This window comes from Fukomys damarensis, unplaced genomic scaffold, assembly GCF_012274545.1.
Source record: "Fukomys damarensis isolate Sample0158 unplaced genomic scaffold, DMR_v1.0_HiC HiC_scaffold_23, whole genome shotgun sequence".
Lineage (NCBI taxonomy): Eukaryota > Metazoa > Chordata > Mammalia > Rodentia > Bathyergidae > Fukomys > Fukomys damarensis.
In genome coordinates this window covers 64,511,747-64,532,062 of record NW_022900935.1, presented here as the reverse complement: position 1 = coordinate 64,532,062, position 20,316 = coordinate 64,511,747, and the positions used below count along the sequence as shown (strand labels likewise).

At 57.0% G+C, this 20,316-nt stretch overlaps 2 protein-coding genes across 9 annotated transcripts in view; one reads left to right on the top strand and one right to left on the bottom strand.

Annotated features, from left to right (window-relative positions):
- The window catches only part of Cenpx (centromere protein X), a 3,068-nt gene extending 992 nt beyond the window's left edge, over nucleotides 1–2,076 (top strand). For 2 of the 6 annotated variants that reach the window (XM_010618665.3, XM_010618659.2), the window contains exons 2-5: nucleotides 1,109–1,160; nucleotides 1,235–1,288; nucleotides 1,476–1,564; nucleotides 1,652–2,076. In XM_010618665.3, the coding sequence (XP_010616967.1) occupies nucleotides 1,109–1,160; nucleotides 1,235–1,288; nucleotides 1,476–1,564; nucleotides 1,652–1,666 (210 nt within the window). In that variant the 3' untranslated portion in view covers nucleotides 1,667–2,076. Of the gene's footprint in view, nucleotides 1–30; nucleotides 369–1,108; nucleotides 1,161–1,234; nucleotides 1,289–1,475; nucleotides 1,565–1,651 lie in introns of those variants that run through there. The other 4 variants (XM_010618661.3, XM_033767826.1, XM_010618662.3 and 1 more) reach the window with 4 other exon arrangements.
- A 906-nt stretch (nucleotides 2,077–2,982) lies between these two features.
- The window catches only part of Aspscr1 (ASPSCR1 tether for SLC2A4, UBX domain containing), a 38,928-nt gene continuing 21,594 nt past the window's right edge, over nucleotides 2,983–20,316 (bottom strand). For all 3 annotated transcript variants that reach the window (XM_010618655.2, XM_010618656.2, XM_010618657.3), the window contains 9 exons: nucleotides 9,692–9,831; nucleotides 9,471–9,552; nucleotides 9,008–9,074; nucleotides 8,277–8,339; nucleotides 7,771–7,823; nucleotides 3,644–3,695; nucleotides 3,411–3,480; nucleotides 3,164–3,339; nucleotides 2,983–3,079 (listed from right to left, as the gene is read on the bottom strand). In XM_010618655.2, the coding sequence (XP_010616957.1) occupies nucleotides 3,066–3,079; nucleotides 3,164–3,339; nucleotides 3,411–3,480; nucleotides 3,644–3,695; nucleotides 7,771–7,823; nucleotides 8,277–8,339; nucleotides 9,008–9,074; nucleotides 9,471–9,552; nucleotides 9,692–9,831 (717 nt within the window). In that variant the 3' untranslated portion in view covers nucleotides 2,983–3,065. The remainder of the gene's footprint in view (nucleotides 3,080–3,163; nucleotides 3,340–3,410; nucleotides 3,481–3,643; nucleotides 3,696–7,770; nucleotides 7,824–8,276; nucleotides 8,340–9,007; nucleotides 9,075–9,470; nucleotides 9,553–9,691; nucleotides 9,832–20,316) is intronic.

The following is a 20,316-nucleotide window of genomic DNA, read 5'->3' as shown; positions in this document are numbered from 1 at the left end:
CGCGCTGCGCCTGTCGCGGGAGGAAGCAGGGTCACCGACGGCGGAGAGGCCATTGCTAGGGGGGGTGCCTGCCCGAGTGGGGCACAGACCAAGCCTGCCTGGACACCTCGAGTGCCGAGGGCTCGGGCCCGAGCTGGTGAGGGTGCCGGAAGGGAGGGGCGTGCAGCCTTAGCCGAAGCCTGCTCGGCGCGGGCCGCACTTGGCGCGCGTCCCAGGCTCCTCCGGGAGGCCACTTTCGCTTGTGCGTGGAGTGAATTCCAGAGCTGTCGTCTAATCCCGTGCATTGGCTACTTTTTTGGACTTCTGAGGGCTGGGCAGCGCGGTGGGACTAAAACAGATCGGTTTTTGCCCCTTCAGTTGCCTTCCTGGTAAGAGCGCGAGGAAAGAGGGCCCAGCAGGTGGCGCTCCGCCCTCGTGGTTGTTGACAGGGACCCTTCGGTTCCAGCGCGGCCGGGAAGTGTTTCACTTGCACCTCCAGGCTCCATCGGGCCTCCACTCCCTCTAGCTGGCTCACCCGTGGCTGGCAACGGTGGTCCAGCCCACCTTCCACTGTCTGGGCTCCTGGGTGCTCAATGGGTGACCTCAAGTGTGTCTCTTGGGCCCTCCCTGCTTGTCATCCTTCCTCCTTAGGAGGTCCCACAGGTAGGTCTGGCTCTGCAGCCTCCCTGGAGACCCAGCAGCCAGCATCCTTCCAAAAGTCCTGCTGCTCCCCTCAAACTCACACAACGCCCACTTTCCCACCGAGGGAAACCAAGCAGGCCCTTGGCCTCTCTCCAGCTATGCCACTGTATAAGTCACCTCCAAAAGGACAATGCACTTTGGTGCCATGGGCACAGCAGGACAGAGCTGGTGCAAGCTAAGCAGAACTGGGGGCAGACCTTCAGAGGGGCCAGCCACCCTCACTAGCAGGTGCTTCCTCCTAGGGAATACTCACCTCTCCTCTTCCCTCATTCTCCCTGGAGCCCCAGAAAGGAGAGATAACTGGGGCGGCCCTTCCTTACTAGTCCCCCACTGAGAGAAGTCCCAACCTCCTATCCAAAAACACCGTCCCTGGTCACAGCACCCAGGAAGCCGTGGCTGGCTGGCACTGAGCCCTCCCTCCCCCTAGGAGCTGGTGAACAGACTGCTGCACCTGCACTTCAGGGATGACAAAACCAAAGGTGCGGGTGCTAGCAGAGGGGCGGGAGGCGAGGACTGAAGTGTGCAACCATCCTAATCTGTTCTCCCCCTGCAGTCAGTGGGGACGCCCTGCAGCTTATGGCGGAGCTCCTGAGGATCTTCGTCGTGGGTGAGCCCAGGGATAGCAACCACCAGAGCACTTGCGATTGCTAGCTTTTCTGTGGGAAAACTAAATTTTTCCCAGTTTCCCATGAGTACCTGAGCTTAGTGTTCTGAGAAGCTGTTTTTAGCGGGTGAGGTGGAGCTAGAGCTCAAGCCCCTAATTCCCTCTACCTCACTTCTCTGTGTCACATCAGAAGCAGCTATCCGTGGGGTGCGGCAGGCCCAGGCAGAAGACATGGCCCTGGTGGACGTGGACCAGCTGGAGAAGGTGCTTCCTCAGCTGGTATGTACATGTGGTGTGCAGGCCTGGCGGCTGCAGTGTCCTAAAGAGCACCAGGCCACTCACTCTGAGTACCCCTTTCCCTTGCAGCTCCTGGACTTCTAAGGTACCCATCTCCCCCAGGAAGCCAGTACTCCCCTGCAAGCTGCTGAGCCTCCTGTGGCCCGAAGGGTCTGGGCTAGATCCATACCAGCGTTGATACCTGGTCCCAGTACTGTCCGTTAGCCTCTGAAGGATGACAAGATCCTGGCAGCTGCTGCCTTCCTAGCATCCTGCTTGTGGCTCATGGGCCCCTGGGAATGGTCCTGTGGGTCCTAGGGAAGGCAGGTGCAGCGGGGAGGAGGGCTGGTCTGTCTCCGCGCTGCAGCCGCCCTAGATAGCCCATGTGTTCTACAACCCAACCAGCTGCCTTGCCACATCAAAGCTGGTGTGTAGTTTGTTAGCCACCCGATATTCCCTGAGCTATAAACTTTGTCTTCACAAAGCAACACCAATAAATTAACACCTGTCTTGTAGGCTTGGCCTTCTTGTTGATGTTAATCAACTCAAGTCAGCTCGCTTTAAAGCCTACCCTGCTCCCTCCCATCTACAGTATTGCAGTAGGGCACAGGCAGAATCCTGCAGAGGGCAGATAACAAGGCACTGTGGCCCACTACCTGCTGAGGAAACCAGAGCCCTCATACACGGCTGGGTTGCCTAGGAAATGTCACTCCTGCCTTGGGCTGCAGTGGGTTAAGGCTAGGACCAGGACACAGTGAAAGTGTGAGGGACCTGGGAATCAGCTGCTGAACCCTATGCCTGCCCAGAGGCTGTGCTGAAATAAGGAACCTGCCTTCCCTCCCAGCCCAACTGCAGGTCACTCTCTGACCTGGGAACTCCTCCCAAGCTCAGGTGCTGGCCAGCCAGCTCTGCTCATGGCACTCTAAGGGATGTTGGATCCCAGCACCCTGCTGAGTGACCTAGACCCACCTTCCTGGAGCTTCCCAAGCTCCCAGGGCAGGGGTGTTTAGCTCTGAGGTCAGAGCTCGGGCTCTAGGAGCCATAATTTCTTGGTGGTTTCCCCCTCCCCTTCTGGAAGGGTATACAGTCAGGCCCCAGAACAGATAATAGCAGCCCCTTAGGGGTTTAGTGAACCATAAGACCTTAAATTATCCTGAAGTTGCAGATTAGTTTGCCAGGGAGACCCTTCCTTCCATACTTTCATCCTGATAGAAGGGGAACTGATGAGATAACCTAGAAGCAGCAGCCAGTAAGTCCAGGGCTCTGCCTGCCAGGCCTTTTGAAAGTACCTGGACCTATTAACAGTAACACAGGCCATACTGCAGGCTAGCCAGACTCCCCAGGACTGTCCGGGCAGCCATGCATGAGCAGGTGGGCCAAGGCCTAGGGGCTTTTTCTGCAGAAAGAATGATGGGAAGGAAGACCTTGAGCATGTCTTTATTCCTGCTCAGGGAAGGGGTGGGGTCCTGCACCTGGCAGACAGGCACCTCTTGGCCGGCAGCTTTCACCTCTTGCTGGCTGGAACACAAACACACCAGGGTGACTGTGGGTCCTGGTTCCCACCAGCCGCCCTGCCCCACCCAGCCAACCCATGGTAAACACCTGGCAGCTTCAGCCATTTGGGCACCTTGTCCAAACTCCTCTTCACAGGCTGGCCAGACCCTGAGATGGTGTCAGGGGCAACCACTGATCCCTCCTCAGCAGCTGGCTCAGACTCGAGGGGCACAGGGTCAGGGTCTAGCTGTGGTGCTGGGGACCTGGCAGTCCTGGACATGCACCTGGGGGACAGACCCAGGTGAGGATGGCAGGCACTCCCTGGGGGGCATCCCCTCCCACCCTGAGCACTCACCTAGCCACCAGCATGTCAGCTGCTGACGGGGAGATGGTGCGTGCCAGCAGCCCAGGCTCTAGGTAGACACCTGCAAAGGTTCAGCCCACTCAGCATGTGGTGCCCCAGGGAGCAGATGTGGAGCTGCACACGCCCCCCAGGCTCACATGAGGTCCCCCAGCCCAGGGCACCAGATGTGCTGGGGTGCAGGGCACAGGGATGGCTGGTGGGGTCCAAAGAGCAGAGCCCCTCACCTGCTGGTTCCGGTGCTCCAAAGTACACAAGGGCTGCAGGGAAAAGATTCGCCTGTAGGGAGGCAGTGGGGGCTCAGTGGGCAGCAGGCAGGCAGAGGTTCCATGGGGCTCTGTGGGGTCCTGACCAGGGCTCTTCCCTCAGTCCACCCAGCATGGACCACAGGGCCCTCACCCACAGGTCAGCCCCTACTGCCAGCTGGGAGCCGCACTTCTCATCTGTATGAATGAATTCCTGCCCTGCATTTCTCTTCACCTTCCTCTCTGCCTCCTGCCCAACATTAACTTTCCTGAGGTCAGGGCTGGGCATGGTGGTGCACGCCTGTAGTCCCAGCACCTAGAAGGCTGAGGCAGGATTGCTGTGAGTTTGAGGCCAGCCTGGACTACATAAAAAGCAAAACTTTTGGGAGGTCAGTCTCAAAGCTCATATCAACTCTGGCACATCCTGCACAACAGGAAAGGTCTGAGGAGACAGGCATGGGTGGATGGGGTCAGGGATGGAGGGCACTGGGGGAAGGGCAGCCTGCTGCTGTCCAGGAATGAGATGGAGGCCTACGCCTCCCCCACTGACCACCGCCCCAAACACTGGGGGTCTGTGAGTGTTGGACCTGCTGGGAGACAGGAGCTCCCTGGAGGGCAGACCAGCCTCGATGACAAGAGGTACTGGCTCCCAGAGCCAACCTCCTTGGGTCCCAGGGTGAGATGTGCTTGGAGAAAGCACCAGCTAGGCCACAGCTGTCACTGCGGGGCTGGGTGGGGCAAGGCAGAGAAGGGCCAGTTACCAACTCTTCACTCACCAGAACCAGGCAAGGAACACTGAAAACCCAAGTGTGAGGCCTGGTGGCAGCTTCCTCTGCCATGGGGGGACAGCACTTTGGGGGCTAGGCTTGGGCACTGAGCACCCCCCCAGTGGCTCAACTGGGATGCCACATCAGGGTGAGCCCCTCCAGTGTCATGGTGTCACATCCTCTCCTTATCCCAAGGGAGGTAGGGTGGGTGTGGTAGGCCTTGGCCACGTGGCCAAATTCAAGACCACTGGGGATGGCCGCTAGCTCCTGGAAGGGGCCGCAGCTGCCGGCTGAGGGTGGAAAGCTGTTCAGCCCCAAGCTGCTGGGAGTGCCTCGGGCTGTGGGGTGGGGGCTGGGGTGGGGATGTTAAAAGATTAATAAGAGCAAGCTTCAAAGGCCAGCCTAGGAACGCTGAAACCTCAGCTCCAGCCCACAGCGAGGGACACAAACAAGGGCGGTGAATGCTTTGAAACCCAACTGTGAAGCCTGCATCAAAGCTCCTAAGCAGGGGTCTGGGGGGAGGCTGCCCTAGAGCCTCTGGAGAGCACTGGAAGCCCAGGAGTTAGGAAAAGGGCACGGTATGAGTCTCACCAAAGGCCCCATCTCTGTGTTCCAAATGTGTGTCCCCACTGCAGAGAACCCGACCAGGTTCACAGCTGTGGCCCCCACTCTTCTCAGCTCTCCTGGGGAGCCTCGCTGGCCTTGCCCTGCGCTCCACCCGTTCCCCATGTACTGCTGGCCACAGGGTGTCTCCCTCAGAAGCTGCTTAAGGAGAGGGCACAGCAGTGCTGGCATCACTACAACCCCCTCCCACGGGACCCCTTGTCTGGCACTGTCTGAGAGGAGGCAGAGAGGAGTAGGAGAGGGAAGAGCTCTGCCCACTGCTAGGCAGGGGCACTTGGCCAGTAGCTCGTTCCATCCCCACGTGCCTGTGCTTAGCCTCCAAGGGACAGTTCACACTGATGAGGGCACAGAGGCGGCACAGGCAGCCAATTTCCTGGGAGGTGAGGCCTCCAGATGGGCTCCCAAAATAAGCCTACCCAAGTCCCACTACACTTTCCTCTCCCACCTGTGGAAACCCCAGCCAGGTCCTGGGGACAGTGCAGCACCCACCCCATGCAGGATACTCAGGAACTCCCACACCTTGGTTCACACCCCTAAGAGCCACACTGCCCTGCAGGACAGGTGCACTCCTGGGTGGAGCGGGGACCAAGGTGTGGTAAGATGTGCTCAGGGGAGGCACTAAGCTGGGGCTAGGGCCAAAGTGATGCCTTTTCCTCTAACAAGGCAGAGCAGCTGTAGATTCTATGGGTGGGAGACACCAAGGTCCCCTGAAGAGGGGGCTCATTGTCCCTCACAACCTGAGGCCCCATGCAGAAGCCTGGTCTCTGTATCTAGTCTGGGGACAGGCCAGGACACTGGCATTGTCCAGACCTCCCAGTAAGAGGGGGGCCCACCTAGGGGCACAGGGCTTGAGGCCTTGGGGAAGGACCCTCCCTCACGGCAGAGCCCTACAGGCCCCTCCTGAACCAGGCCTTCCCTCAGGCTTGGGACTCTGGTGTCCCCATCAAATAAAAGGGACAAAAAGAAGAACACCCTAGCCACCAGAAAGGGGTTCCACGCCTGCTTTCAAAGTTCAGCAGACCACTCAAAATTCCTACCTGCTAACCCCAGTCACTCAGAAGGGTGTGGGGAGACAAACTTTATCTCATGGCCTTGACCTCAGGGACAGTGCGGGGAGGGGCGCACAGACAGAGGACAGAGGTTGCAGTCCCCAGAACACACTGAGAGCGAGAGAGATGAGCCCTCTCCACGCTGCAGGCGTGCCTCAGGCCCCTGTGGCTGGCTCAACTTCCTGCAGGGTGGAAGAGTCCCTGAGTGAGGTGGTAGGTGCCGCTGGGATGGGCAAGGCTAGGACCCCAGCACTCTGGGAAAGGAAGGTTTAGAGCACAGAGTTGGGCATCTGTTCTGCGTTCCTCTGGTCATGTCCTCACTCCTGACTGCCCCCATCCCTCCCAAGTACCACTGCTCTCTTTGCCCAGTGAGACCCACACATCCCCCACAATGCCATTCCCGGAGCAGGCTGGACCTGGACACCACTGGGTGACAGGCAGCCAGAGCATAGCCCTGACAGACATGAAAGCTCGGCCTGCCAGCCCACTGCCGCTGCCGGGGAGGGGGGCAGGCTTCCTTCCTCTGCCCTGCCAGCTCAGATGGCAGCAGGCTCCAGGCTGAGCTGACAGATGAAAGGAGACGGCTGCTGGGGGCAGGGGCAGAGTGTCACTAGAAATCAAGGCTGGCTGGACAAGGCACCCCAGGGCTCTGCGGGGCCTCCTAGCTGGGGGCAGGGGCCTGGCCCTACATCCCGAATCATCTTCCAAACTCAGTGTTTATCAACAGGCTAGCCAGTGGGGAAGGCAGAAGTGAAGATGGAGCAGAGTCCTGGCGCCTGGTGGCGGGGGGGTCACAGGCTGGCCTCACCCTCAACCCACCCCTCTCCCCACTGTCCCTGGTGAGATTCCAGCTGATCCTCTGCTGCCCGCCTGCTTCAGGCCCCATCTCACCCCAACAAGGGTGGCTCCAGGCAGCAGACTGTTACCCTCAGCCCAGACCTCTACAGAGGCCTTTGGCCGCCTCTGTTGTTAATTAAAATATCTGAAGCAACTTTGAAGAGGAAACCATTAGGCCTGAGGGGAGGGGAGGTCTCAGCTGCTAGGGGTGAGGGGGAGAAGAGGACAGGACATTCAACCCTCCTGGCTCTGGAAGGGGCTGGAGGGACATGGGATCAGACCTCTCAGGACCTCTAGGGCCCTCCAGGGCAGGAGAGAGTGAGCCAACAGGCATCTCCAGCATAGGCTAGGGTTTCCAGAGGAAAGGCTGGGCCCAGATATGGGTATAGGAAGCAGCAACCCCCAGCCCAGGGCCAGCGCTCCCAGGCAGCCACCTCGAGAGCACCAACCCTTCCGGGGCTCCCAACAGCCCTCTGCCAGGTCTGCCTATGCCCCTTCCTCATCCAGAAGCTGGGCAGGGGCTGGTGTTACTCAGAAGCCCAAAGCCAGGACCTCTCAGCAGCCCCAGCTCAGGACTGAGGCCAGCTAGTAAGGCAGGCCCATCCCCGCCTGGGGCCAGGCAGGAAGCGGAGGAGGCTGGAAAGCCCTGTCAGAAACAACTTCAGAGGCTGCTGCTCCCTCTGAATTCACCGGCTCTCAAAGGCTTTATTACCCGCTGGCTGTGCCTGCCAGGGTGGGTGCTCCTTCCCAACCGCAGGCCTCGCCCTAGATGGCGCCCTGCCCTCCCAATGTGCCCCCGCCCCAGTGGCACCCCCAGTGAGGCCCTGGGTACCTGAAAGAGGGTCAGCGTCGGGTCATCCAGGACCGTTTTGGGAGGAGTGATGACTGCAGGGGTGGGGAGAAGGTGCATCTGTCAGGAAGTGGGTTGCCCTGCACGCCCCCAGGGACAATGGGTCTCAGGGCCTCAGGGCCTCTCAAGAGTCCCACAGCTCTCAGCCCTAGCCCTCTCTCCACTGCTACAGAAGCTTGGTGGGGGGCTCAGAAGGGGCCTTCACCACCCAGGTGCCCTCTATAGGCCGAGGGCCCTTCTCTGCAGCTTGAGCTGGGGAGAGGCAAGGCTAAGGAGCAGGACTCAGAAATGGGGCAGCATCCCATCTCTGGCTCTTCCCAGGTCCAGTGTGACACTGATAAGGGCCTGGGGGCGGGCAGCTGGAGCAAATGATGCATTTCTATAGAAAGACCACTGGGAGGGAGGCAGTCCTGAGCCCCCACCCTCAAGCCAGGACCAGGGACAGGGGAGATCAGGACACAACTGAGGCAGGCTCAGGAGGGACTCACACAGGTAGAAGGGCAGCTCAGGATTCCCCAGATGGCCCCGCACAAAGTCTCGCAAGTCCCCCACTGCAGAGAGAGCAGAAGTCTTCACAGTACAGGCCCAAGCCACTTGCTTCCAGCCAGCCTTCCCACCCCCACCACCTACGGGCCCATTGGCCTAGGCACCACAAAGGCAGCCCCTGGGGACACCAACCTCAAGCTTAGCACCCACCATCTCAGCAGAAGCTAAATCCCAGAGGTGGGAATTTGACTCCCACAACCTCCCAAATGCTGTGCAGGCTGCTGCCCGGACCCCCACCCAGGAGAGGCCTGGCTCCTCCTAGCCCGGGGGCCTATCGTGGCCCAGAGCACCCCTAGTCTCTCCCTCACCCATCATCACAGTGAGACTGTCCCACCCAGCTGTCTCTGGACAGGTCCCAGAGCCCCACCCTGGACTGGAGACTTCACTACATCTGTCCTCTGGGTGCTCCCACCCACTTGTGCCGAAAAGAGGCAGGTGCACAGAGCACCAAGACCACGCTCCCTGGGGTGGAACGGAGGCCCTGTGGTAGAAATCCTGTCCACACCTGGCCCCATCTAACACTACAGCCCAGGACCCTCTGAATACCCCTCAAAGAGGAGAGAAGCCTGCAACTGCCTACTCTCCCTGGAGCCTGAAGAGCAAATGGCCAGGGAACCCAGAAGGGTCCAGCTGGCCTCCTACCTCACCCCACCCACACTACAGGGCTGCTTACCTGTCTCACTGGGGCGGAAAAAGCCCTGCAGCACGTATCGGTCAGGAAACAGGACCCTCAGAGCCACCTAAGTTGGGACAAGCAAAGTGGTCAGCAGGTACTGCCTAGGCCGAGCCTAGCACAGGGAGGGACCACACCACACAGCCCCACTCCCGGCCTGGCCACGCCCTCATGCTCCATCAGAGCCCATCTGTACACATGTAAGTCCGCTCTGAGACTCGCTGTAGGACTGGGGTGTAGCTCAGTGATGGAATACTTGCCTAGCACAGAAGAGGCCCCAGGTTTGAGTCCCAGTAGTACAAAAACATTTTTTTTCCTATCACATGTGTCAAAAGGATTAGCTGGTTAACGAGGAACCTGGCTGCACAGACACCTGAGAGTGGTCAGTGGTGCCAGCTGCTCAGTGTGGTCACACGGTGCAGTGTGCTCCCACATGGGATACCGGAGCCCCCAGCTCCCCTACCTTTGGGTAGCGCTGCAGCTTCTCCTTCATCTGAGCTTCCCTGAAGGCCTGGGTCACCAGAGGCGCTTCCTCCAGGCGCTTCCTACGGTGGATGTAAAGGGTCAGGTCTCCGCCAGGTTCCCACAGAAGGGGACCAGGAGGTGCTGCTGAGGGCACAGGTGTTGGTGACCTGGGCAAGGGCCCATGTGGGGGATGGGCAAAGTGTGGCGGGAAGCACCCACCGCTCACTCCTGAGCTGGGCCAGGCGTCTCCTCACGTCATCCACAGTCACCTCAAAGAACTCGTCGGGCAGCTCTGCTGGCCAGGCCTCCAGCAGGTCCTCCAGGTCAGGGTGGCACACCACAGGAACTCGGTCCACAGGCTGGGGGCAGAAGGTCTCAGCTGACCTGGGCTTCCTGGGGGCTTCAGTCTTGGCATGCAGGCTGATCCTAACCAATGCCTCCCCAGGCCACCTGCCTAGACAGGGCGAAGGCAGGACCCCCCAGCTCACCCTGTCCAGAGCTGGACCTGGCCCATTCAGCGTTTAAAATGGAGACCCACCCTCACCAGCAAGGGCCAAGACTCGAAGGTCTGGCTCAGGCCAGGATGGGCACTGGCACTGCTCGGGGGAACTCGGGGAGTGGGTGCATGTCAATTTGGGCAGCTCCCCTGCGTATTTCTCTGCCTAAATGGGGAACCCCAAAATCAAGGAACTGACTTGGGGAACAGCATTCCAGTTTCAGGCCACGTCAGGGCTCCACAAAGGGGAGGGGCAGCAACAGCCACCAAATTAGAGTGTTGGCAAAAACCCCAGCCATCTGCCCCCACTGCCCTCTCAGCCACAGCCCACGGCCGCGCTGACTCCATCTCTTCCTCCCATGGGGAGCAAGCTGGCTCTCCTGCTCACCCTGGAGACAGAGGAAGGGACAGCGCCACTCCTAATTGGCATCAATGGTAGTGAAAATTACAAGGCAGGCCCGCAGTGTGTGTAGTGTCCGGGAGGGTGGGACAGCGCCTCGGTGCTGAGGCTGCTCAGTGGAGCCAGCCTGACTGAGGTGCGGAGCTGGTCCTGTCCTGCTCACAGAGAGCAGAAGGGAGGGTGCCCGGGCATGCAGCCCAGGACCCAGGCTCAGTTCCCTCTCTGCCCCTCAGCGCCCCTTTCAGCCCCCCACAGTCTGGGAATCCCACATCCACACAATCTCAGCCTGAGGCACGCCCATTTCAGGTACTTCCAGGGCCACTCCAGCGACTGTCCCTGAAAGCCTGGCACACGGTCATGCACGTCTCACCTCCTGTGGCTCCAGTCAGGGAGCCCTCTGACTTCAAGCATGGTCCTGGCAGAAGGGCCAGGAAGGCCTGGTGGAGGTTCTGGCAAGGGCCCACAGGTGGCTGACCCAAAGCCCTGCGGGGGGGTGCCCTTTCCAAGCCACAACCACACGACACGGCAGCTGCCACTGCAGCAGTCTGTACTGAGGCCCTTCATAACAAGCTACCAGGCGCCAGGCTGCCCCATGCCACAGCGCCTGCATTCCAGCAGGGCCACAGGCTTGCCTGGACTCCCAAGGGAGAGTGGGCAGACTGGACACACCCTGAACCAGGAGCTGCCGTGTCCACAGGGGGCCAGCCCAGGCTGCGAGTCGGGGTGGAGTGGAGGCCAGGCTGGGATCCTGATATAGGCGCAACCTATGGCCACTGGCCCTCAAAGCCCTGAGGCTATGTGTGGTGCTGCTCACCTGTAATCCCAGTGCTCAGGAGGCTGAGGAAGGAGGATTGCTGTTGAGTTCAAGGCCAGCCTGGGTTACATAGTGAGTTTAAGACCAGCCTGAACTACATAGTGATACCCTGTCTCAAAAAAAATACAACAAAATGGCCAGGGATTTAGTTCAGTGCCTTGCAAGTACAAGCTCCTGAGTTCAATCCCCAGTACCAAAAACCAAAACAAAACAAAAAGCCTAAACTAAACACCAAAAAACTCTGAGCAAAAGAGCAGTCTCTCCGGTGGCTAGTTCCAGACCCTCCTCTGGAAGAGCTGGCCCTGGGCACGTAAGCGTCTATACTAAGTCCCAGTGGGCAGGTGGCATGCAGTGGACAGCATCATGCTGTGCCTGACCACCCTGACAGGGCCCCACACAGACTTAGGACAGTTTACAAAGCTAATCCTCAGGAGCATATGGTCACCTAGGCTCTCCTACAACTTCCTGGGCACAGCTTGGGGCTATCAAGGAAGACAACAGGTCACTGGCACAACGACACCCTGGGCAGCACTGATGACCAAGACCCACAGCCCATGCTCCAAGCTACTTCTGAGATGGGGGACACAGGCACCAGCAGCCACCTGCTTCACAATGCTAAGGGCCACTGAATTAGTTGAAAACTAAAGATGACAAACCATGTTTTGAAACTACCCTCGACCCCTACCCTTCCCTTCCCTCCTGGCAGCTCTGCTCTGCTAGAGAAGACTGTCACATAGCACCCAGAGCCCGGGCCCCACGCAGGGCCCAGGGTGACAGGGCAGATTGGCCAGGGCCCATCCAGAGCAGCTCTGCTGAACTTGAGGGTGGCAGAAGGATCAGGCTGGATGAGTGCTGCAGAGGGTCAGGCCTCCCAAGTCTCCCGCAAGAACTGACAGCGTATGCCGCCAGCATGATAGCAAGCATCACTGCTACAGAGCAGTGTCAGGAGGAGCCAGGGAACTCACAGGAGTGGAGAAGCACCATCGGCCCTGGAGTCTCCCCAGGACAGTTTCCAGTACAGACGAGGACACTGGGCAGGGAGGGGCTGAAGCAGGGCAATCTCAGGCAGGTGGCCGGGTGGGCACAGCACTGTTGCAAGCCATGCCCTGACTTTATCTACTCGGGACTCCCTACCCAGCGCCTGGCTCTCACTTGCTGTTCTGTTGGCCTCAACAGCTGTTGTCTTAGTTAATTTGCTCATTGCTGACACAAAATACCCAAAGTGCAAAGTTAGAGAGGAAAGATTTAATTGTAGGTGTTTCAATCCATAATTGGCTGGCCACAAGGCAGGGTGGCACATGGCAGAGGGGCATCTCAGAGAAGAAGGCAGCAAAGCATAGAAGCAGCAAACCAGCAAAGGAAGCAACAGCACCAAGCAACAACAGCAGCCCTCTTTCTGTTCCTTATGTTGTACTCAGGATACTCCCACTTAGGGCAGATAGCACTCACACCCAGGGTGAGACACGTTTAATCCTAGCATCACACCCTTAATCCCAGAACCACACAGCCTGCATCCAGCCACCTCCAAAAAGCTCTATCTGTGACCACATGAGGCTTAGGGGGACCTCCAGACACAGCCATACAGCTGTGTTCACAGCTCCCATCTTAGGTAGACATAGAGAGGGTTTTACACGAAGGACAGAGGCCTAGGAATAAGATCATCAAGGAAAGAGGAAGCACATAGCCAGAGTTATGAGAGACAGCCAGGTCTGCTGCCGGGAAAAGGCCCAGAAAAACTTGAACTCTAGAGACCACAACTCTGCCAAGAGAAAAGAAGGGCTGGTCTGTGTCCTTCCACAGAGGAGACAGCATAGAGCCCAATGCAGGAAGCAGGTGGAGGAGACAAGCTCACCTCCACTTTGTCCAGGGTTTCACCAACCAATCTTTACTTTTTCTTTTTGAGACAGGGTCTTACTACATAGTCCAAGCTGGTCTTGAACTCACTATGTAGTCTAGGCTGGCCTCCAACTCACAGTGATCCTCCTGCCTCAGCCTCCTGAGTGCTGGAATTACAGGCGTGTGCCACCACATCCACCCACTATCTCCCCATGCCAGGGATTGAACTCAGGACCGTGCGCTTGTGAGGCAGGTGCGGTACCACTGAGCTAAATCCCCAGCCCTCACCAACCGATCTTGAGGCAGCTTCTGCTGCTCCTGGACTAGGGACACAGACACTAGTTTGGTATTTTCTAGACACTCAGGGCTCTTGCAGCTCTCCTCCCCCAACTTGTGGAACAAGTGATCCTGGCCCTCCAGAGCCACATCACTAAGGTCAAGACAAAAGCCAGGGAGAGGCAGGTCGAGGAGGTCTACAGGTACAGAGTGAGCAGGCTGGCCCATTTTCTTCTTCTGAAAAACGAAGACTCTACAGCAATGTTGGCAGGTGGTGCTATGAACACCCTGGGCCGATGTTAACATTGTCTCACTCTGCTCTCCCTCCAGTGCACATGCATGTACTGCTCACATGCTTCGTGGAGGCCTCTGAAGCACCGCAGTGTCTGCGGGGAACAGAGTAGTCCAGAGCTCATGAGCATCATGCCCAGGGCACCATTGCACCAGTGTTACAGCCCATCCTGGAAATGTCCTGTTGTCACCCAAGGAACTAGACAGCTCTTCTCACAGGCAGTTGTCTCACTGGGGACCACACCCTGCCGCTGCCACCCTCCCTACTTCCTGGGGCATCTCACGGCCAGCAAGGAGCTGATCCAACCCCCTCCCCATGGAATGGCTTCCACACTACACCTGCCGCAGGGGGAGGCCACAGGTCCACATGGCAGCACCTGAATGCTTCAACGAGGGCCAAGAAGATGAAGCCCAGGAGCTTCTCGGGCTCCTGACAGGTGGCCATCATGGGCCAAGAATCCAGCACAGCCCAGAGGCTGCCAAGGGGCCTCAGTGCCTCTCCTGTGTGATACCGTGGGGCCTAGGTATCTGAACATGCTCAGCCTCCAAGGACGCAGCCTTCCTTCTATTCCGAGGACACTCTTCCCCCTCGAACTGTTGTGCCAGGAAGAGCCAAAGGCCCAGTCTCTCCTGAGGGTAGAAGGTGCTGAAGCCAGAGTAAGGAAAGGCAGACCAGAGGGTCCAGCCAGAGTGGGCACGGGGAGCATATTTTGTTTTTTATTGTTTGAGAGAGGGTCTCACTGTGTAGTTCAGGCTGATCTTGAACTCACAACAATCCTTTGCCTCAGCCTCCCAAGTGGTGGGATTACAGGTGTGTGCCATCACACCTGACTAGGGGCACATTCTGAGGCTCATGTGTGTTTGGCTCCTCAAATCCTCAAAACAAATTCGCATGATGACTGCCACATGACAGATGAGGAAACTGAGGCACAGAGTGCCTGAGAGGCAGCTGGCTTTGGAGGAGTCTCCAAGGGTGGCTGTGTCACTGCTGCCCCACAGGCTCTAGACCTTGGCATAAAATCCGCTTTGCTTAAGCCCTGTCCAGGGTGTCTTTTTCCTGTAAACACTGGGCCCTGGCAAAGACTTCCAGACCCTGGCCTTGAGCAGACTGTGCAGATGGAAGGGACATGTGGAAACCAGAAAAGAGGCACAAGGGGCAGAAAGACTGGGCTGGGGTGCTGAGCAGGCAGGAGCAGCAGCCCCCAGTGGTCTGCACACTCTTCAACTTTGACCCCAAAGAGCCCAAATCAGGCACAAGAGGCCATGTCTAGCCCAAAGGCAGACACGGCTTGAGCTGCCATGGGGCCAACTGGAGGGGCCGAGTCAGTGACACCCCCAGCCAGGGCCAGGCAAAAAGAGGTCCGTGACCACAGGGGGTCCACTCTCATCAGAAGTAGCCCTGTAGCCAGGTGTGATGACACATACCTATAATCCCAGCACTTTGGAGGCTGAGGCAGGAGGATCTCTCCAAGTTTGAGCCCAGCCTGAGTGCAAAGCCAGCACAAACTACACAGCAAGATCCTGTCTCAAAACAAAACAGCAAAGAAGTGACCCTCCTGGGGTTTCCTTTTATTTTATGGTACCAGAGATCAAACTCAGGACCTTGCGCTTGTGAGGCAGGCGAGGTGCCACTGAGCTAAATCCCCAGTGGGTTTCCTTCTTTTGACAGTGATTTTCCAGGATGGGATGACACACAGGGAAAAAAAAAAATGTAAAAACTATTTAGAGGTGACCTAATCTCAGATTTTCCAGCCTTTCTGGGAAGGTTTCTGTTCGCCCTCAGTGCCGTCCTGACACTGGTTTTGTTTCCCCTTGAGGTTTGGAGCTTAAATGAATCTCTATGAGAGGGACTCAAGCCAAGCCTCCGGAGTTACTCACCAGGCCCAGTGGTCCAGGAAGGGAGGCGCCAGAGCACATGGTCACCATCAAAGGCCCTAACCTGACCCCAGGCTTTGGGGCTGCAAGGAAGGCCCAGGCTCCAACATAGAAATCCTGGACCTCCCATGCAGTCTAGAAATGATGCCGGCTGCTCAGCACCAAGCAAGGCCTCAGCCCTGCATCCCACCCAGAGGAGACAACAGCTGCACTAATACCATCGGCCTGCCTGCCAGCGAGTGGCCACACATGGCCAGGGCAGAGGCCAAGAAGGAGTCCAGAAGCAGGGTTGAGGGCCTGGAGATGCCTAGGGTCCATACCCTCCACCGGGAGAAACACAGAGCTCCAGCCCCAGCCTGGCCCACACTTGAGCACCATGGTCCATGCATCAGCTCAGGGACAGCTCGGAGCCCTCACCCCACAGCTACATGCTTAAAGTGATGGGTGTGGCTCCCAATACCAAAATGTCCCTCCAGCCCCGACCACTCTGGGACTCCTGGGGAAGGGAAGGGCCGGGGTCAGAGGAGACCCATCACCCTGCCCCTCCAGCCCAAAGTCAGCCCACACTTAATTAAGGATGGATGAGCTGCAGGTGTCCCTGTGCAGACAGCCTGACCTGAGAGCACACTTGTGAGACAGCTGGGGCCAGGCCACAGAAGAGAATCTGCATAGCTCCTGTCAGAAACAGCAAGAAGAGGCATCTTCTGGCACAAGAGAGGGCTCAGTTTGACCTGTGCTCTCGAAGTTGCCCCCAGCAGTCAGGAAGCTCTACACCCACACAACAGCTCCCTGCAGAAAATTTAGCGGGGGCTTCATTTTAGGGGGGCTTCTGTTAATTCCTCACCTTGTGTATTATGACTATAAATTACATCATAAACAGATAAGAAAAGTTTTTTAAAGAAAAGAAAACTGAGTTGCTAATCCTGGGTCACAGTAGTGATGTCTACTTTGGAGCCAAACATCCAGTGGTGTGTGCACAAAGCACATGAACATCCCCCGCAAACAATGAAAGAATTAGGCGGGGGATTTAGCTCAGTGGTGCCGCCACCCGCCTTGGAAGTACAAGGTCCTGAGTTCGATCCCCGGTACAAAAAACAAAACAAAATAAAACAATGAAAGCATCAGTGTAGGTGGTATAAGTCCTGGCCAGCCCAGAAGGGACTCCCCAGCCCAGAGGCAGGACAAGACTTAAATGCTGGGAGCAGTCTGGCAAAAAGCAGGCTTGGTGGGCACAGGTCCTGGCTCTGCAGGGCACTCTCCGCTACAGCTCCCAACACACATATCTGCCCTGCTTGTCACATGAGGTACATGCACCTGCCAGTCACCAGGGATCAAAAGCAGCTGAGATACTTGCCAGCCACCTGCACGGCTACTGACCATCTGCCAGCAAGCCACAATGGACATTCCAATTATGGCATGTCCTAAGGCTCTTGGACAACTGGACTTTAGCCCTCAGCATCCAGGGTTGTCCACAAACCCCCAATGACCATGATGGGAACCAGCCAGCTAGGAACCGGTAGTAGTCCCAGGGCAGAAAAGAGGACGGCTGGTCAGCCAAAGAGTCCCCGACCACAGGGCCCTGGACTCTAGACCTCAGAGGATGCCAGCAGCAACTGCCTTGGCCCAGTGTGCTGAGTTCAGGTAGGGGCATTCTCAGCTCAGGGCAATTCACATCACACAGCCACAGGCAGGGACAGAGGGTTTGGGTGCAGAGGAAATCCTGAGGGGGAGGGCGGGTGGCCAGGGGACCTGGGGCCTTTGATCAGGATTAGCCCTCGTGCCAGCTGCTGGGGAGGCTGCAGGCGTGGGGGGTGTGCCTGCCAGGATTGAGCCAGTGAGCACAGAGATGTGGGGCAGCCTCTGGGGTTGTGGAGGGACTTCAAAGGACAGGGCCAGGGGGCGCCGGGCAGCCCCAGCCTCTCCCAGAGCCCAGTTCTGATCGCCAGTAAAACTACCTTCTAATAATTAATGTTTGACATCAAAGGCAGGAACCGCCTGGGTCTGTGAACCATCCTGGGCCTCAGCGAGGACCTGCCTGTATTTTATCCTGTCTCTTTCTTCTGAGTCTTTATTTAAATCCAAAAACCACACACAGGCAAAACATTAATGGGAAACTTGGAAACTCTGATTACTAAAGTGTACCTTTGAAGTTCCCCAAAAAAGTCCTGTCTTGTTCCTGCCCCTCCCCCAGGACTGAGCAGGGACACAGCAGAGGCGCTTGCTTGCGGCCCCCACCCTCGGATGTGTGGGTGACAAGAGATGCGAAGCAGTGGACAGGAGACCTTCACAGTCAATCAGCTGCCCAGGCCCCAGATCAAAGGCTGGGGAGGAGCAGGGGAGGCACACAGACCCTCCCCGCCCCCATCCCAGGACCTAGGATCAGTGCTTGGGGGTGCAGCACACCAAGGCAGCTGCTCTAAACTGCAGCACCCCCACACACCAAGGCCCTGCCCAATGCAAATAAAGTTTAAGAAGGGCCCACTTTAGCTGCCCATCTCTCAGCCTGAGGGGCTCCCAGGAGGAACAGGCTCAGAGGCAGTCAGGCTCCTGGCCCAAACTCACCCCAATCCCAAGGACTGCTTTCAGCCTCTGGCCTTGGGCTGAGAAGCCTGGAGACTGCACAAATATCATAGGGGCTGAAGTTGCAAGGTCCCCAAAAGGACAGGGCAGGGTGACACCCAGGATAGACAATCCTGGGACATGGGAGCTCTTTTGCCCCTTGAACTCCACTCATGTGTCCACTAAACAAGGGCACGTGGAGGGTGGCTAAGGGTCCAGGGTACCACAACAAGGGGCAGAGCAGCAGAAAACTTGCCCAGTGCATGTACAGTGTGAAGCCAGAGCAGACCCAGTGGGTCCCAGAGTGGCAGAGTGGGCCCTGTGGGAGCTAAACAAGCTGTGGGTACCAGCATGGTGGCAGACTCTACACACCAAGCCCCGTGTCTGACACCCACTCCCTATTATTGGGCCCTCGAGAGGCCAAGACCAACACATACACTGTCCTCAAAGGCCCTGGGTAAGAGGACCTGGCCAGGGACCTTCAAGGACCCTCTGCCTACTCGTGATTATAGACAAGACTTTCTACCACAATACCCAGACCAGGGCAGATGAGCTACACAGGTGATGTCAGGACCCAGGCAGGTTGCAGGGAGCCACGGGCGTCCCCTTTACTCTCCCCACTCCACAGTGATTAGTGGCCAACTCATTGGACATGGAAACCAGACAGAGAATGGGGAGAAAGCAAAGCTACGGAGATGAAATCTCTTAAAAAGGCAGAATACACAAAACACACACACACACACACACACACACACATACACACACATATTAAAAATATATAAAATATAAAAAGAATGAGCTCTGTGAATGGAGTTTCATGGACATGGAAATCACCAAAGGTGAAAAGAGCCATTGTGACCTCCAAGTTAAGAACCAGACACAACCAAACACTTTAAATGCCTGCAGCAGACAGGAGAAGGGAGAAACATCGGCTGGACCATCTTAAGTTGGAAAAAGCTGGCACTTGATCCTGGCTGTGGGCAAGTACCTCAGGGACTGCCGGCAGTACTGCCCTCCTGCCTGCCACTGGACCCCCTGGAGCCTCCCAGCCAACACCAATGGCTGCCCAAGGTCCCACCTGCTCCTCCAGCAGAGAACTACAGATGCCATGGCCACTCTCATTCTTCAGACAAGGAAGCTGAGACCTGAACAACCTGAAGGGCTCCAATGTATGGCCAGGAAGTCACAACCACACAGGGCCAGGACAAGTCAGCCAAAGTGCCACATAGCACCCCCCGCAACAAGCAGTCCCCAGAGGAGGAGGCAAGGTGCAGTGCAAAGGACCCACGGAAGAGGGCCAAGCCCCGGCCCAGGAGGGCCTGCTCAGATATAACCACCCAGGCCAGCAATGGTGAACCTTTTAGAGCTTTCAACGACAAAAATAGCCCACTGTGGCATGCACGCCACAGGTTCGTCACCACTGAACTAGGCCATCAGCACGTGCCCACCACAGGCACCAGGTGCAGTGGTATGCAGGGCCTGGGGCTGGCAGCAATGACCTTCCACAATGGACGTCCTTTGCTTCAAGTGCCACTTCCAGAACACAGAAAGGGAAGGGCACTGGTAAAACTAAACATGATCCTACTACAATTCTGATATGCAAGCTGGACAAAGATTAAACAAGAAAAACACACAGCCTGTCTCATGTATATAGATTTACAAGTCTAACTAAAGTGCTAGTTAACCAAGACTAACAGTGTGGCTAAAAAATAAAACATGTTGCTGGCGACCAGACCGACCCCTGGAATGCCAAGGCAACTTGGTAAGGAGACCTACCTGGAACCTCACCACACAGTGAGCTGGGGGTGCAGGAGGTTCTCACCCTTGCCTCAGCTGACACTGAGGAGGCTGTCTGCAAACTGCAGTGCTCATGTGTGATAAGGAAAATGTCAATTAGGAATATAACATCTGGGCCAGGGATTTAGCTCAGTGGTTCTGCTGCCTGCCTGGCAAGTGCAAGGTCCCAAGCTCGATCCCTGGTACAAAAAAAAAAAAAAGGAATAGTAACATCCTTCATCTGAAAAAGGGTTTTTACAGTACAATCATCCTTAACAAGTAAACCACCTTGCCCCCTTTAAGACCAAGACAAGGGTGTCCACTCATATTGCTACTATTCAAGAAAGACCAGTGACCCCTCAAAAAGACAAGAGGACAGCTGCAAAGAAAAAAGACAGACCTGGCATAAATTGCAGAGAGCCCAACAGAAACTATCTAGGACTAGCAAAGGAGTCAGCCAGTCACAACCTAATAGGAATTGTGCCACTAGCCAGGAAACTGGTCTACAGGACATCTTCATG